The sequence below is a fragment of the Lissotriton vulgaris genome, chromosome 1_1 (genome assembly GCF_964263255.1).
Source record: "Lissotriton vulgaris chromosome 1_1, aLisVul1.2, whole genome shotgun sequence".
Lineage (NCBI taxonomy): Eukaryota > Metazoa > Chordata > Amphibia > Caudata > Salamandridae > Lissotriton > Lissotriton vulgaris.
The window spans coordinates 1,853,774,710-1,853,791,559 of record NC_141685.1 but is presented as its reverse complement, the minus strand read 5'-3'; the positions used below and the strand labels follow the sequence as shown (position 1 = coordinate 1,853,791,559).

Below are 16,850 nucleotides of genomic sequence, written 5' to 3'. Positions count from 1 at the left end.
CTCGTCGAACCGGGCCGACTATCTCTCAAGACATCCCCGAAAGGCCACACAGAAAGAAAGAGAGGAGGCGGAAGATACTGAAGAGTACGTCCGGTTGGTACTAGAGAGAGCTCGGCCCCTGCCAATGAGTCTGGAATCTTTCATGGAAGCAACCCAGAGAGATGAGTGTCTACAACTGGTCGCCGCAGTGGTCCAAATGAACGATTGGCGTCCGATACAAGCCACCTTGAACCGGATGATGCCACCAGCAAAAAGGGCACTAGAGACCATGATGCGGGTCAGAGACGAACTGTCGGTTGACAGCCAGGGCTGTCTCCTGCGAGGACCACGACTGGTGATGCCTTTCAGCCTGGCTCAGCCAGCTGTGGACCTGGCACACCGTGAACACCAAGGCATGGTAAAAACAAAGAGTAGGCTGAGGGCCAAAGTGTGGTTCCCAGGAACGGACGCAATGGTGAAAAAAACAATCCGGACTTGTACATGGTGTCAAGCAGCCGAGCAACCTGACCGCCCTCACCCGATCATCAAGGAGGAGAACCCCAAAAGGCCGTGGGAATGCGTAATCGCTGACTTTGGACACCTTCCGGACGGGCGTTATGCTCTGGTGATCATTGACGACTTCACAAAGTACCCCGAAGTGGAGATTGTAGCAAGCCAGGCAGCCTCGGAAGTCATCACTAAATTCGAAAAAACCATTGTGACGCACGGAATATTTGAGGTGGTCAAAACAAACAATGGCCCACCTTTTCAGGGACAAGAGTTTGCAGACTACCTACAGAGCTGGGGAATCAACCACCGGAAAGTAACCCCCCGCTGGCCCCAAGCCAACGGGGAAGTGGAGAGATTCATGCGTATGCTCAACAAAACAATACGCATCGCACAAGCAGACGGATCACCTGTGGAAAGAGCCATATACAGCTTCTTAAGAGGCAGACACCCCATCTCTGTACCGAACCAGCCCCCGGCCCAGCAACCATGGGCCGAGCAGTGAAGGACACTCTCCCAAACCACCCCAATTGGATCCCAGCTAGAGTGGATGAAGACAAGACCCTGGCGAACTGCTCCCGATCCAATTATCAAGCCAGTGCCAGGAGAGGAGCTAGAGAATCGGACATCCAAGAAGGAGACAGTGTACTTGTCAAAGACCGATATCCAGGAAGCAAGTTCCGGCTCCTATTTGAGCACAAGCCCTGTACTAGCCTACGCCGGACTGGCAACATGGTGACCAAACAGAGAAGATCAGAAGTCGTCACAAGGAACATTTCGTTCTTCAAAAACGTACACCCCGGAGCACTAGATCGTCAGGAGTCAGGTCACCTGCCAGCCAGGCCCAGCCAGCAAACTGACGAAGATGAGTATGAGCTACCAAGGCAGTACCCCACCGAAAATGAGACCCGAATGGACCTGGACACCCAGCCGATGGTGGAGACGCCGGGGAATAGCTTGCCCAGCTCTCCCGTGCAGTCTCCAACAAGTGGGGCCTCGCCGAGAGTGACACCGTCCGTGCCACTATCCTAAGGGGAGCAATCCAGGTATGGATTGCACCGGAATCCAGCCCTGTCATCCCGGCTCGCTGATTTCATGGTGTGACCATCCAGAGACTGAAACCAAGAGACTGGTAACAGCCCTTCGTTGTTTTTCTATGATGCTGTTTGTGTTTTGTTCAAATAAAGGTTAGAAGGAATGTAGTGTCCTGCGGCGCAGGGAAGCGTTCTAGCCTACCCGCGCCTGTAAGGACACTGATATGCCAGAAACCGGTCCCCGGAAGCTTGTTTCCTTCCCAGTGAAAGAATTGGCTTGGTAGTTTGGTCTGCCCGGTTCCCATGATGCACTGGGCCAGGGACGGACTAATTTGCATATAGCTAGGTTCTGAGCTGGGATGGTGCAGTGAGCTAAAAAACGGTGTAGGATCAAGCCCTGATCTCTTGACTGGGTGAGAGTATTCTGCTTAATTCAGAAACTCTGTCCATCACCACCCCCTGTTGTTTAATTGTAAGGACACGTTAGCACGAGCGTGTGTCGTCACGCGCTCGCTATAAAAATAAAGGGGCGTGGCCACGGAGTTAGTCCGGAGCCGCGATTAAAACCAGCAACCGGCTCCGGCTCCGTGTGTTCTTGTATATTTAGGCGCCACTATTAATAGCGCCAGCGCTACCAGGAACACCAGAGGGGCGCCAGCTGCTGGCCCCCTTGCCACTTTCCCAGCATCTCCAGGTCGGGAAGTTGGGATTCAGGAAAGAAAGAGGAGAGTCTGGAGAGATGATAAAGGAGAAAGGGGTAAGTGCTGGTTCGAGCTTGTCAGGGCTGCTTAGGGGTTCCAGTCCGGCCCTGGTCATTAAGAAGGTTCGAGTTCATCGGGTTTAACAAACCTGAGCGAACATTGTACCTTTGATCACAAGCAGCCTGTGCGGGCAATCTCAAAGGTATCAGGCGTTCCTCATGTATAATAACTTCTTCCAGGTGCACGAGGACACGGGGTGCAGGAGCACACGTGATCCTTGCTTTAACAATAACACGGAGATGTATGGGTGTGTATTTTACAGCCTAAATCATGGAGGAATGTGGAAAATATTATCGGACGGAAGCTACGTATTCGTATCACTTTATTTGTATGAGAGCTGATATTACAATGGCGTTAAAAGCGTGAGTGAGGAAACTACTAAGTCGGTTATAATATTTCACTCAGACACAAAACTCAATATTAGAGAAGGAACAGGGGGACATGAGAGACAGACAAATAAACAGAAAAAGGCACAGAGTTAGAAACTGGAACTTTGAAAGAAACAAGAGATATTTCTGGAAATATGCAGTTAATGATGCATAAATACAGATAGTAATTAATAAGCTCACTGAAAGGAGTGGAATAATGCACAAGCTGATGCTTAGAGCCCAAAATTAGGTAAAAAATACATGTAAAATGATTTAAGTTCACTGCATACTAAAACGTTCTATGAAACCTTATAATTATGTGCACTTCATCCCTATGATTAAAACAGCTTTCGTATATTAGAGTGGTGCACAATTGTAAGAGATTAGGGCACCCATCGGAACAAAGTACCCTTTCTATAATTTTTATGCGGAGAAAAATCATCATGTCTAAATTCAAATTAATTTGTTAACTTGCATTTCACACTCTGCTGTCCTTCTCTATGCTTGCTGATTCCTATATGGTTCGTGGTGCCTGTTTTCAGGTACAGTGCACAGGTTGAATATTTTGCAGCTGTATCTTACATCTCTTGCTGCGTAGATTCATAATCATCTTGTACTTTCATGACTATTGCTCAGGACAGTGTGAATGCCAAAGAGGGCTACAAGCTGCTCACATTCGCGTGACAGCAAGCATTGTTCAACAGCCCAATTGCTAACTTTAATAAAGTACATGAGAAGCGAACAATGAGAGACACTCCTGCTACTTCTTGGATGAACTAAATACATATGTATCCCAAATATCTCAAATGTATGTGTGTGTGAGTGTGTTTATATATATAATAACCATACACACGCACACACACACATTAGAGGTGTTTTCAAAATGTATGCATATAGACGGAAGTAATGCCTGTCTGTGTAGTGATGGTTGTCAAGCTTTCAATTTAAAAAGCATTTTTTTTTTGTTTTTCATAATAACTTATGTGCCATTCGACATTCGCCGAACCTGCACCGACTTTCCTAGAAGGTTAGCAATGTTCAGTTCTTCGTGGCACATATCATTAAGATCCGTCAAAAGGGGCCAAAAAAAGGTGTCTCATAAATGGCTCTTCTAATTGTAACTCCAATAGAATTCTTTGCTGCTCGGTAAAAAAAATACTGATGATTGAAATTGCACCAAACTTGTCATGTTAGAGTAATGTACTCAATGACGTGTATTTACTTTAGTGTGAACCATTTCAGTCGTTTTCACTCTGTCAAGAAATGTAACAAGTGTTCTGGTCTGGGCATGAAGAAATTACATTTGAGAGATATGTACACCATTAATGCTTTGATCGGTGGATTTGCTCATCCATCTTTGACTCGCAATTTCGATTAAAAAAACACAGAAGCACCCAGTGAACTAGGGAGCTTTTCCCCTTATTGTCCATTGAAAATTTGCGGAAACAGTGCAGAGATTGCCAAATCTGGCATTCTCTGATTGGCTGGCCATCACAGAAAAAAGTTCTGTTGCCGCAACCATTACTCAGCACAGTGCACTGAGCATTGCGGGTAAAATAAAAAGAAAGAGTGCAAAAAGGGGTAGTGTGAACCCTCTGAACATTAAAATAATATCTTTAAAAATATTGTTATTATGGGACTCCCAAATCCTGTGCTAGATTTATAAATCTTGACCCTTTTGCGGTGCCTCAGACCTTCCTATGGTTTCAGGACTCATAGCTGGCAGAGGATTTATGAGTTCTGAAAAACATTGATGCACTACAGATGGCCGTCAGCCATGTGCAAAGGTGAATGACTGTCCACAATGGAATGGCCTTGGGGCCTGGCCATGGGCTAGGCACTAGAGCCAACTCCCACAGTGTGTAGAATGCGGGCTATTGTGGACAAGGCCTGCCGCGCAGAAAAGGTTTGCCCACAATGGCAGTTTTCTGCAGGGTTTGGAAATAGGCCAGGTCCTACAGCCAGCCCTTCCGTTGCCAACATCTACTGCACTCTTCTGCTGTCCACACACAGTGAGGATTAAAGCCAAAAAAGAAATTTGGCCACAGGATGTGGTTGACCTTTGCTGTACACAGGCAAAACCATATTTTGTTGAGTGGTGTGGCTCACTGGTTAGAGGCGGCAGACCCAGAAGCAGAGAATGGCCCGGGACCAGGGTTCAATCCCCGACGTGGCGGGGTCGTGGACCAGGGTCAATGGACTCGATAATTCTAGCCTCGGTGCCTACTTTAACCAGGGATCACACTTGGCAACCCTGGGCATTAAGCTGGCCTCATCTCTACAATGGCCCCCCACAGACGCCGGGGATGCCTGGTTTCACCTTGGAGATACCCAGAAGGGACCACCTCACAGGGAAAGCCAGGACGGGTTCCCCAGTGGTCTTCAGTGCCAGGACGCTCCCGGGCAACAGTGCTCTTTACAAGTCCCACACATATGTGGCAGGGGTTGATGGCCATGGTAGGGTGGGCGCATGATTTCAGAAATCCTTTTGACCGAACTCCAGAGTGAACTATCAAAGATCATGCATAGTGGGGGTTAAGTGTCATCAGTGGGTTGAGTGCAGAACCAAGTGCAGGCTACACCCTGCGGCCAACAGCCATTTCATACAGCTGAAAGCTGTGCATTGTACGGTTAGGTGCCCAATGCAGTTTGGGTGCATAGCTTAGCTAAAGACAAGATAACCCTTGCTGCGCATGGCCAAAGACTGCATAGTGTGATAGTTGGCCTTAGAAAAGGAGGTTGTGTCCCGGGAACAGTTGAATGTGGTATATGATAGAAAAGATGAAATCCACTGAAAAATGAAAGCAAAAGGATAGTTAAGTTTAACCTTAGCATCATGACCTTATTGTACATTTAAAAAGCACACAGTTAAAGTGCAGTTATGGTTACAAAACAAAATCTGGGTGACATGGGAATTTCCAGTGTATCATCAAAACCAGAAGGGGGTAACCTCAATAAAGGTCCTGACAGATTAGTGTCCACCGGCTCAGGTCCGCTGAGCTGTTAGGACCTTTTACTGAGGTTACCCCTTTCTGGTTTTGATGGCCATTTCCAGGTTGATGGTCCTTCTAGAGCTAGAGTGGTGGGAGGAGCTGTCAGCTGCACCTGAATATGGCTGTGCCTGGCCTTTCACAATGATGTCTCCATCTCCCTGGAGTGTGTCTGGAGCCAAGAGCAGGCAGAAAAAGAACATATGCACTACAAAGAAAATCCTTTGAGGAAAGCCTACTTCAAAGGCCAAAAGCGGTATAAGCATTGGACCTAAACCCCAGATTTTAGAAAACTTCTGGTTCAAGAGGAACCTCTGCCAAGGAGAAGAGCTGAAGAGCAGTAAGGAGGAGTACTGACCCGTTGTTGCTTTTCTGGGCTGTCCTTCAGTTGCAGCTTCTGGTTTGGAGAGGAAAAGGACTGGACTTTGCTTTGTATCCTGCTTGTGAAGTTTCTCCAAGGGCTTGTGTGTGCTTGCCTCCTGTTGGAAGTCTCATGGCCATCGAAAACTTCATCTGCAGCATCCCTGAACCCCACTGCTGAGAGTTCTGACCTGCCTTGTGATGCCACATCCAGTTCTGGGCCCTTGGAGGTTGTTACTGCTGCAAAGACCTGCTTAAATCGATCAAAATTGACACATCACCCTTCCAGCGCCTGTTTTTGCAACGCAACAGCACAGTGCGGGAGAAATTTCTATGCACCGCCGCCTTGTGGCTGAAGAAATCATGGATGCACCTGTCAGCGGCCGAAGAAATAACTGCAGCCCGAGCTCAGTGCACCGTGTCTCAGAAGACCGAGCTTCGACGCACTTCGATACAGACCCTGCTGTGTGGCTAAAGGAATCAACGCATCATGGGGCCGCGGCTGAATAAATCGATGCAGGCATGTTTGCAGCTGCCACGATAACTTTCGGTGCATCCGCATTTCGATTATGAACCACGTTTTTCCGATGCATCACCTGCAGTTCAGAATCATCTTGGATTTCGATGCATCCCTTTTCTCTACAGTCCGGACTCGATGCAACACTTCTCCCACATGCAGCAGACCTGACGCATTGTCCCCCGTGGACTCAGAAACCGACACATTGCTGTGTTTTCTGACACTTTCCTCCTCTTTTGACTTGTGGATTTTGATGCATCTATGGTATTCTGTGTAAATCCACCGCACCCATAGAGTGCTATGGACAGAAATGCCACAACCCTTTAAAAAGTAATATTTTGAGTTCTATATGTTGGATTTTTGTTGTTTTAGTCTTGTTTTGTTTAGATAAAGATTCCTAATTTTTCTTAATCTCTGTACTGTCCAGTTGCAGTCTTTTCACTGTGCAGCTGTGTGGTATGTACAAATACTTTACACTTTGCCTCCGAAATAAGCCTGATTGCTCATACCAAGGGGGTGAGCAGGAGATATATGGGTGTGCAACTCCCTTATCCTGAGTAGAAAGACGTATCCCTACTTGGTCAGGGTGTTTACCACTGCCAATTAGAGACCCCCATTTCTAACAATAATAATATTTATTAGTATGAGCATGTGTAATTATTATATGATGTTGCGCCTAAAGGTGTTACTTATTAGTATACATATTGTGGAGCATATGTACAAGCCCCTATCACCATGGGAACGTCACTTTTTGTGATGTTCCCGTTCCGATAGGGGCCTTGCCTTATGTACAAGGCACCCATTCATGCAATGTTTAGCATGAAAGGGGTGTGCAGTGGGTGTTTTGATGGGCGTTCCACTGCAGCACCCATTGTATTTGATGCTGGCCCCCGTGTACAAGGGTGGGGTACATAGGAGGCAGTGCCAAAATTAAGACCAGGAAAACCATGGTCTTAAGGTAGCAAAACGAGGAGAAATGCATTATTTCTCCTCATTTTTGCTTTTTCCATGTGCGCTGCCTTGTGCAGCACATATGGAAAAAACAAAATGCCATTGTTTGTTTATGTACAGGAAGGTATTCCTTCCTGTATTAAACAAACTTTTTTTTTTATGCCATTTTGTAACTTTCATGTGTGCTGCATGAAGCAGCACACATGAAAGTTACAAAATCGCATTTTAGGATTGTTTATGTGCAGGAAAGGACACCTTCCTACACATAACCAATCCTCCCCTGCACACAGGCAGTCTTGCACTCTGGTGCAAGGGTGCCTGCGTTGGCTCTAAACTGTGCAACATAGTGCCATTGCCGGGGGAAAGGCTGCACCACATCCTTGTAAATATGGTGCATCCTTGCATTTCGGAAGTGGCGGAGCATGTCGTTAAGCCCAGGAGGTTAACGACATGCTCCGCCACTTCATAGTACATATGGCCCTGTGAGTCATAAGTCATGTAATACAGCTCTCTTGCTAATGGGGAGTTTCAGTGACATTGCAACCGCAAGGCAAAAGCCTGAATGGTATTTTAATGTCAACAGATTCCCTGGGCATATAGGACCATAATAAATTATGCATTTTTTTCTGTCATTTCACAGTTTTTTATGGTGTTTAGCTTGAAAATTATGTGTTTTAAAACAGGGATGTATTGAATATAGAGGCACTCACTACTATTCTCTTTAGCGATCTGTAATAAAACACAGTTAAGGTTGTAAAATGTAAGGGACCCACCATCTGCATTGTGACAAAGCTCATTCTGTTTCTTTACGCCGTTCACTGTAAGGTGTGAGCAGTAGGTACTGATTAGAATTACAATGTTTAGGTTTTGGTTGTTTTACATCAATAGGAAGACTTTTAACCCAAAGGAAAATTGATTTACTCTGCAGAATGACTTGGTATTGCCATTAAGAAGAAATTCATGTTTTACAGAAACAATATTTTTCCTTATTTCCCAAAGATCATTGAAATATTCATCATATTTCACTGCCTCTCTAAAATATGGATTCACACGTTTTTATACCATTGCTTTTTGGGAAATACCAGCACGCAAAAAAATAGTGTGTCTGGCTTGTGTTGTGTGGTTGTGTGTATGTGTTTGGACAGATAGATGGATAAATGGATAGGTAGATAGGTAGATAAGTAGATAGATAGATAGATAGATAGATAGATAGATAGATAGATAGATAGATAGATAGATAGATAGATAGATAGATAGATAGATAGATAGATAGATAGATAGATAGATAGATAGATAGATAGATAGATAGATAGATAGATGGATGGATAGATAGATAGATAGATAGATAGATAGATAGATAGATAGATAGATAGATAGATAGATAGATAGATAGATAGATAGATAGATAGATAGATAGATAGATAGATAGATAGATAGATGCAGATCTACAGTTGTCTTTGTAATTTTGCAGATAATGTTTACGACTAGGTGTATTTAATTAAGATTGCCCGCAGTAGGAGTGCATAAACTGGTTTATTTGGATCCTAATTTGAAGGATGCTCCCTTTATCGATTGGAACAGTGTACCACTTTCACGTGAGAGTACAAACACGCCCTATCTTTGAAAGCCACAGGCACAGGCTGGCACGACAGCTGTGCAGTTGTCAAGTAACACGAGCCTTACAGTATGCGGGAAGAAGGTGAAATTGTTAAATTTACATATAATTACCGAGATCATGCAAATGTCAGCAGTGGGGAGATATAAAACACAGGCGTCTCACAGCTAAGCCCTGACAGTTGCCATCCCTGACAAGCTCAAAAACATTTGAGCGCCAGTTGGCAGAGGGTCATTAAAACCGAACTGGCAGAGACATTAAGTCCCCCACATTCCTTTGAGTGACATTTTGCTATTAAAAGTTTGCCTGGGTTTATTCGAAAAGAGTGGCATTTTACAGTGGCAGTCCTAGGCCAGAGGGTCACTGTGGCTAAGAAGAGCCGGCGAGGGCGCTTTACGTTCTCTGCAATGTACACAACCGGTTTTCCATGTGACGTGTGTTGTCCAAAGCCACCTGGACTAAGAACCAGCAGAAGAACGAAAACTCAGGCCGTCAGCAAACATCTGCCAACTGCAGTGTGAAATGTGCATTCTGCTTCGGTTGTATCAGAAACATTCTTCTTTTCTGAAGAGAAAATACGATAGTAAGGAGGTAGAGGGGGCTGTTTGGTAATCAGTGACCTGCAAATGCATCTCTTTTATTGAGACATATATAGGTTCCCAGCAGACGTCGGGCTTTCGGCAAACAATGGTTCTGCCCTTGAATGGACACATACTGGAGGGCGGGGTACCCTTTGTTCCCGCAAGATTGTTTTGGTTTGGTTCTGCATTGTGCAAAAGCACATTTCCAGTTTATTGTCCTCATGAATAAAACAATGTACTTTATTCCCTGCTCACTGCAGTTGCACAAAAAGGATATTTGCATATTTTATTAAATGCACACCATGAAGCACAATCCCAGCCACTGATTTAGAACATAATTTAACAGTGGCTTTGTAAGACTAAAAATAAAACATTCACCACTAACAATGAACGACTGCTCAGTATTATTCGCATCTGTTTAAAAGCTCCTTTTAATTGTTTTGTTTTTTTGATTCTATCGTTACAGCTCAGCCAGCACTTAATAAGAATTAGAGATGCTTCTTCTGAAGACAAAGGGACCCTAAGTGCATCTGAACACAACCATTTTTCAAGCGATGAACAGAGATGTGAGCAGGAGTTAACCCTTGAAGACACCAACACTAATTTGCGCCAAAACTCCCACAATGTTTGCAGTTTTTTGAAGGACATTTTGGTAGATGACAAGCCACTGGCCTATGACACGCATTTGGAGGAGTGTTATCTTGGCCAGCCGGATGACGTCGCAAAAATAGCAGGTTCTGCAGATAATATTCAACAGTATCTGCAATCCTGTGATGTGCAAACTAAGGGACATTTTCCAGAATCTGAGAAAAAGCAATCTACTCTTGATACATATAGTGTCTCCGACAGGCAGGCGACTAGCATGGTGGATGTTTCAAAGGGTGACTTCGACAAGGACACCAGCCGTGCGCTGGATGAGAGCCTATCGATCAGTGGGGATCTCGAGTCAACATCCCCTAACGCTTTCGAAGTCAGGAAAGACGGCCTCTCGCCAGAGTGCGGTGGATCAGAGCAATCTGGGGAAGACCTTGGTGGCAGTGCCAATCCATTCATCAGTCTGCACACAGACCACCGCTCAGGAGCAACACCAGGTTCATTTCAAACAGACCTTGCCAACGGGCAGAACGAGGAATCCATAGAGATGGCTGAAGAGACACGCCAGGGTACGATCAAGGAACACGCTTTACACACTGCTGCGTATCCTCGCGTGAGCAGCTGGACTGAATCTACAGAAACGTTTACATCTGAAAAAGGTCTCACCCCAAATGCCACCTCTACCAGTAGTAATGCAAATGGGGACGAGAGCCAAATAGAGTGTTCTCAGCTGTGTGCAATTAAAGAACAGGAGAGGTCCTGTCTATTAGAAATACATTGTTCCAATGTAAACACAGAACACATACACAAGAATGACGAAGTGAGTGCACATATGCTGCCGTCATTGACAGATGGCAAAGAAAGTCCGAGCGCAGTAAATACATATTCCCAGTCGGAGGACAGCTTGATGATGACCCCGGTATCAGATGAGGGACGCGCCAACAAAGAGCAGGAACGAAGGAGCTCTGCAACAGACCCCCACTGGAAAGGTGAATCAGATGAACTCAGCAATACTGGGAGAGAGACTGAAAGGAAAGACCCATTTTCTCTTGACAGTATGAAAACTATTCTTCCTTTTCACTATGATTCAGTCTTTACAACACATGGGGCTCATTCTGCCCACAACACAGAAACAATACCATTTGCCAATAAAGCGGAGCAGGCCGCGGAAAACTTGTCTTCAACAGAGACAGAAAGTCAAAATGAAGGCGTGTCCGAAAGTATGTTTTTTACCAAGGAAGAGGCCGAAAGGACTGTATCAGAAAGTGAAAAAGAAGGTCTAGCAGAAAGTATATCATTTGCCGTGGAAGTCAATAAAGAGAATATCGAAATCGCAGCTTCTGAACACTCACAAAGTCAAAGTGATGAAACGGGAGAGGACTTATCTTTTGTCAAGGAAGATGATGAAAAAGATATTGTAACCTCATTGTTTAAACATAGAGAATGTGAAAAAGAAGGTGTAGCAGAAAATCTAGCATTTCCTAGGGAAGCTGAGGAAGAAACTATTGAAATCTCACAGTCTGAACACATCGAAACGCAAAACGAAGAAACAAAAGAAGATATACCATTTGTCATGGAAGCTGATGAGAAAGGTATTGTAAACTCACCTTCTGAAAATGTAGAAAGTGAAAAAGAAGGTCTAGCAGAAGGTGCATCATTTGCCAGGAAAGCCAATACAGAGATTTTAGAAATCTCAGCTTCAGGATACTTACAATGTCAAAACGAAGACGCTGAAAAGGAGGATATATCTTTTGTCAAGGAAGATAATCAAAATGATACAGTGACCTTATGTTTTAAACAGAGAGTATATGAAGAGGAAGGGTTGGAAGAAAACATATCTTTTCTCAGACCAGATGATGAACAAACATTGAAATATTCAGTGTCCGAACACATAGGAAGTAAAAAACAAGACCCAAAAGAAATATCTTTTGTCAGCGAAGGAGATCAAAAGGCAATTGTAATCTCATCTTCTCAACAAATAGATAGTGAAATAGAAATTGTAGCAGAAAATATATATTTTCCCAGGGATGACAATGAAGTGACAATCAATATCACAACTTCTCAACACAGAGAAAGTCGAAATGAAGATGCAGAGGAAGATATACCTGTTATTAAGGAAGACGATGAGAAGAATATTGAAATCTCATATTCTCAACACAAAGAAAGTGACAAAGCTGTTTTCGTAGAAAATGCACCTTTTGCCAGGAAAGATCATGAGGAGCGAATGGCTGTCCCAGATTTTCAACACATAGAAAATGAAAATGAAGAAGCAGTAGAAGATATACCCTTTGCCAAGAAGGTAGATGAGAATAATATTGACCACCCACTCTCTGTAGAAAGGCAAAACGAAGGTGCAGAAGAAAACATATCTTTTGACATGGAATACAATAAAAAGACAGTCCAAACCTGGGGTTCTCAAAACATAGGCATTCAAAATGAAAAAGCGGAAACGGATATGTCTTTTGCTAAGGAAGCTGATAATGAGACTACTGCAATATCATGTTCAGAACACATAGAAGGTGAAGATGAAGGCCTGGCAGAAATTATATTCTGTGGCAAAAACAAGGAAGAAGAGAAGATCGAAATCCTGGCTTCTGAACACATAGAAAGCCAACTTAAAGAAGCAGAAGAGATATCCATTGCCAAAGAAGATGACATGAAAGATAATGTAACTGCATCTTCTGAGCACATAGAAGGTGACAAAGAAGATGTGTCTGGAAATATATCTATTGCCATGAATGTAGATGAAGATAATAATGAAATCTCACTTCATGAACACATAGAATGTCAAAGTGAAGAAGAAGATATAGCTAATGCCGAGGATGATGACATGAAATATATTGTAACTGCATCTTCTGAACACACAGAAGGTGAAAGAGATGATGTAGCTGAAAATATATCTTTTGAAATGAATCTAGATGAAGATAATAATGAAATCTCAGTTTCTGAACCCAAAGAATGTCAAAATGAAGAAGCAGAAGATATATTTATAGCCAAGTACGATGACATGAAATATATTGTAACTGCATCTTCTGAGAATACAGAAGGTGAAAGAGAAGATGTAGCTGAAAATATATCTTTTGACATGAATCTAGATGAAGATAATAATGAAATCTCAGTTTCTGAACCCATAGAATATCAAAATGAAGAAGCAGAAGATATATCTATTGCCAAGGAAGATGACATGAAATATATTGTAACGGCATCTTATGACAATATAGAAGGCGAAAGAGAAGATGTAACTGAAAATATATCTTTTGACATGAATATAGATGAAGATAATAATGAAATCTCGGTTTCTGAACACATAGAATGCCGAAATGAAGAAGAAGACGGTATATCTATTGCCAAGGAAGATGACATTAAAGATACTGTAACTGCATCTTCTGAGCAAATAGAAGGTGAAAGAGAAGATGGACCTGAAAATATATCTTTTGACATGGATCTAGATGAAGATAATAATGAAATCTCAGTTTCTGAACCCATAGAATGTCAAAATGAAGAAGCAGAAGATATATCTGTTGCCAAGGACGATGGCATGAAATATATTGTAATTGCATCTTCTGACAATATAGAAGGTGAAAGAGAAGATGTAACTGAAAATATATCTTTTGACATGAATCTAGATGAAGATAATAATGAAATCTCAGTTTCTGAACACATAGAATGCCAAAAGGAAGAAGCAGATGGTATATCTATTGCCAAGGAAGATGACGTGAAATATACTGTAACTGCATCTTTTGAGCAAATAGAAGGTGATAGAGAAGATGTATCTGAAAATATATCTTTTGACATGGATCTAGATGAATATAATACGGAGATAACAGTTTCTGAACCCATAGAATGTCAAAATGAAGAAGCAGAAGATATATTTATAGCCAAGTACGATGACATGAAATATATAGTAACTGCATCTTCTGAGCAAACAGAAGGTGAAAGAGAAGATGTACCTGAAAATATATCTTTTGACATGGATCTAGATGAATATAATACTGAAATCTCAGTTTCTGAAACCATAGAATGTCAAAATGAAGAAACAGAAGATATATTTATAGCCAAGTACGATGACATGAAATATATTGTAACTGCATCTTCTGAGAATATAGAAGGTGAAAGAGATGATGTAGCTGAAAATATATCTTTTGACATGAATCTAGATGAAGATAATATTGAAATCTCAGTTTCTGAACCCACAGAATGTCAAAATGAAGAAGCAGAAGATATATTTATAGCCAAGTACGATGACATGAAATATATTGTAACTGCATCTTCTGAGAATATAGAAGGTGAAAGAGAAGATGTAGCTGAAAATATATCTTTTGACATGAATCTAGATGAAGATAATAATGAAATCTCAGTTTCTGAACCCATAGAATGTGAAAATGAAGAAGCAGAAGATATATCTATTGCCAAGGACGATGGCATGAAAGATACTGTAACTGCATCTTCTGAGCAAATAGAAGGTAAAAGAGAAGATGTAGCTGAAAATATATCTTTTGTCATGAATCTAGCTGAAGATAGTAATGAAAGCTTAGTTTCTGAACAGACAGAATGTCAAAATGGAAAAGCAGAAGATATATCTATTTCCAAGGAAAATGGTACAAAAGACATTGTAACTGAATCTTCTGAAAACATAGAACATGAAACAGAAGTTGCAGACTTTGCAGAAGACAATACATCCTTTGCCAGGGTAGACAATGAAGAAGCTCTCCAAATCTCTTCTTCTGAGTGCATAGAAAGTGAATATGCAGAAGCGGAAGAACACATAGGACGCCAAAACGTAGTTATGTCAACAACATTGAGCTTGCCACAGCTAGAATCCCTTTTCAAGTGTGTCAGAAGTGAGCAACCAGAGTGTATGATGCGGAGTGACTCACACAAAACTGAAAATATGGATATTTTGGATATCCAGGCAATGGAGACAGACTATAATGGAAATAAAGCAGAAATCACAAACAAAGAAACCAAAAGCCAAGAAATGTGGTCTGGGACTCCGGGAAATTTGCACATAGGCTCTGTTGAGGAATTATACATCTCACAAGAAACTGTTTCATTTGATGATTATGTTTTTGTTGACCCTTATATCGGAGATCAGGTGGAAACCTGTACCTTTCTGTCAAATGAAACGCCATCTGAAGGTACTTTCGGTAACCTGTATGCAGATGTGAACGAGAAATGTAATGAAACAGTGAATAGCGAAAGACACACAGGGGAAGGAACATTCACTGCAATGCAGGAGACAAAAAGAGGCATGATTCTAGATTTACACAATGATAATGTAAGCATAAGTTGTACCAACAAAAATCAAAATCAAGATAGTTTGAAGGTACACGTTGAAGAGACATTGAAAAAAGACTCGATATCCAGTGTTGAGGTACAACAAAATACAACAGAGTCCAACATAACAAGTATTTCACCAAAAGATGAAATACCAGGACTAGTGCTTACAAAAGATGTGGTCTTCCAGCAGGAGCTGTATATTGACGAATCCCCAGACCAGCAACAGCATGCCTTGGAAAAGCCTGCCAGCGAGGCTAGTTCTAGTTCAAGTAGTAGCAGCGATGTTAATCATCATCCGAAAACCTGGTTTGTAAATGTTTCTGCGGAGTGCAACATGTCAGTTGGAAATTTTCCAGATCTGCCTTCGCTTGACACGAGGGAACTTAGTAACAACAGTGATTTCCCACAGCCAGTCTACAGACCTGAAGCATCTTTAGGGCCAATGATATTAATTAGTGAAGCAACAGATGAAAGAGAAGAGAGATTTTCTGACTCTGAGGAGCTGTTACTACCAACAACAGTGTTACAATTGCAAGGCGGCAAGCACCAGCAATTGCACCAAATACTGCATTCTGAATCTGTTTCTGACCCTAAAAATTTAGAGACTGGGCTATCAAATGAATCTGTCATTTTAAAATGTATCAGCTACAAAGTAATGTACTTCCTACTTTTCATGATGTTTGCTGTTATAATCTACCAGTGTGATTCACTGCCTTGCTCTGTTCTCTGTTTTTGCTCAATGTATTGGGTATTCTTTGAAAAAGACACCTACAAAGAGTCTGTCAAAAAGCAGTAACTGCAAGATATTGTTCTTTTTCCTCAGGGAAGAATGCATTGGATGTAGCGTGTAAATGTGTTAAAAATGACGTGAAAATTAACTGTTAAGGTCAATCATTTTTGTCTTCGGAATGATTTCCAGGCTGTGTCGTTTTGGTACTGGAAATTACTCCTCTTTGCAGTCTATCAATAGATTGCAAACTAAAGATTTTCTCTTCTAGCCGCTGTCCCTGGGGTTCATATCCTAACATTAAGCTAAAAAAAGAAAATGTATTTAGGTGAAACCAGAGATTGTGGGTATAAAGTACTCATGATTTGTAGTTACACAAATCCTCCTAGGATTTCAAAATCTTAATCCCAACATTGTATTTATATCCAGTAACCCAAGTAGGAAAAGGGTAATTTTTAGTGGCAAGTTTAAACACCCATCAAGCAAATGCTTTGCTTTTAAAAACACAACAACACCATTTTAAAGCCATGATGTTTTCGTTCTATATAATAATGGCGCATTTGAACAACGAAGACACATTTATCGG

General features: G+C 42.2%; 1 protein-coding gene across 1 annotated transcript in view; it reads left to right on the top strand.

Annotated features, from left to right (window-relative positions):
• The window catches only part of PPP1R3A (protein phosphatase 1 regulatory subunit 3A), a 334,887-nt gene extending 318,304 nt beyond the window's left edge, over window positions 1–16,583 (top strand). The window contains exon 4 of the mRNA XM_086919349.1: window positions 10,130–16,583. Coding sequence (XP_086775475.1) covers window positions 10,130–16,333 — 6,204 coding nt within the window. The 3' untranslated portion in view covers window positions 16,334–16,583. The remainder of the gene's footprint in view (window positions 1–10,129) is intronic.
• Window positions 16,584–16,850: the final 267 nt, after the last annotated feature.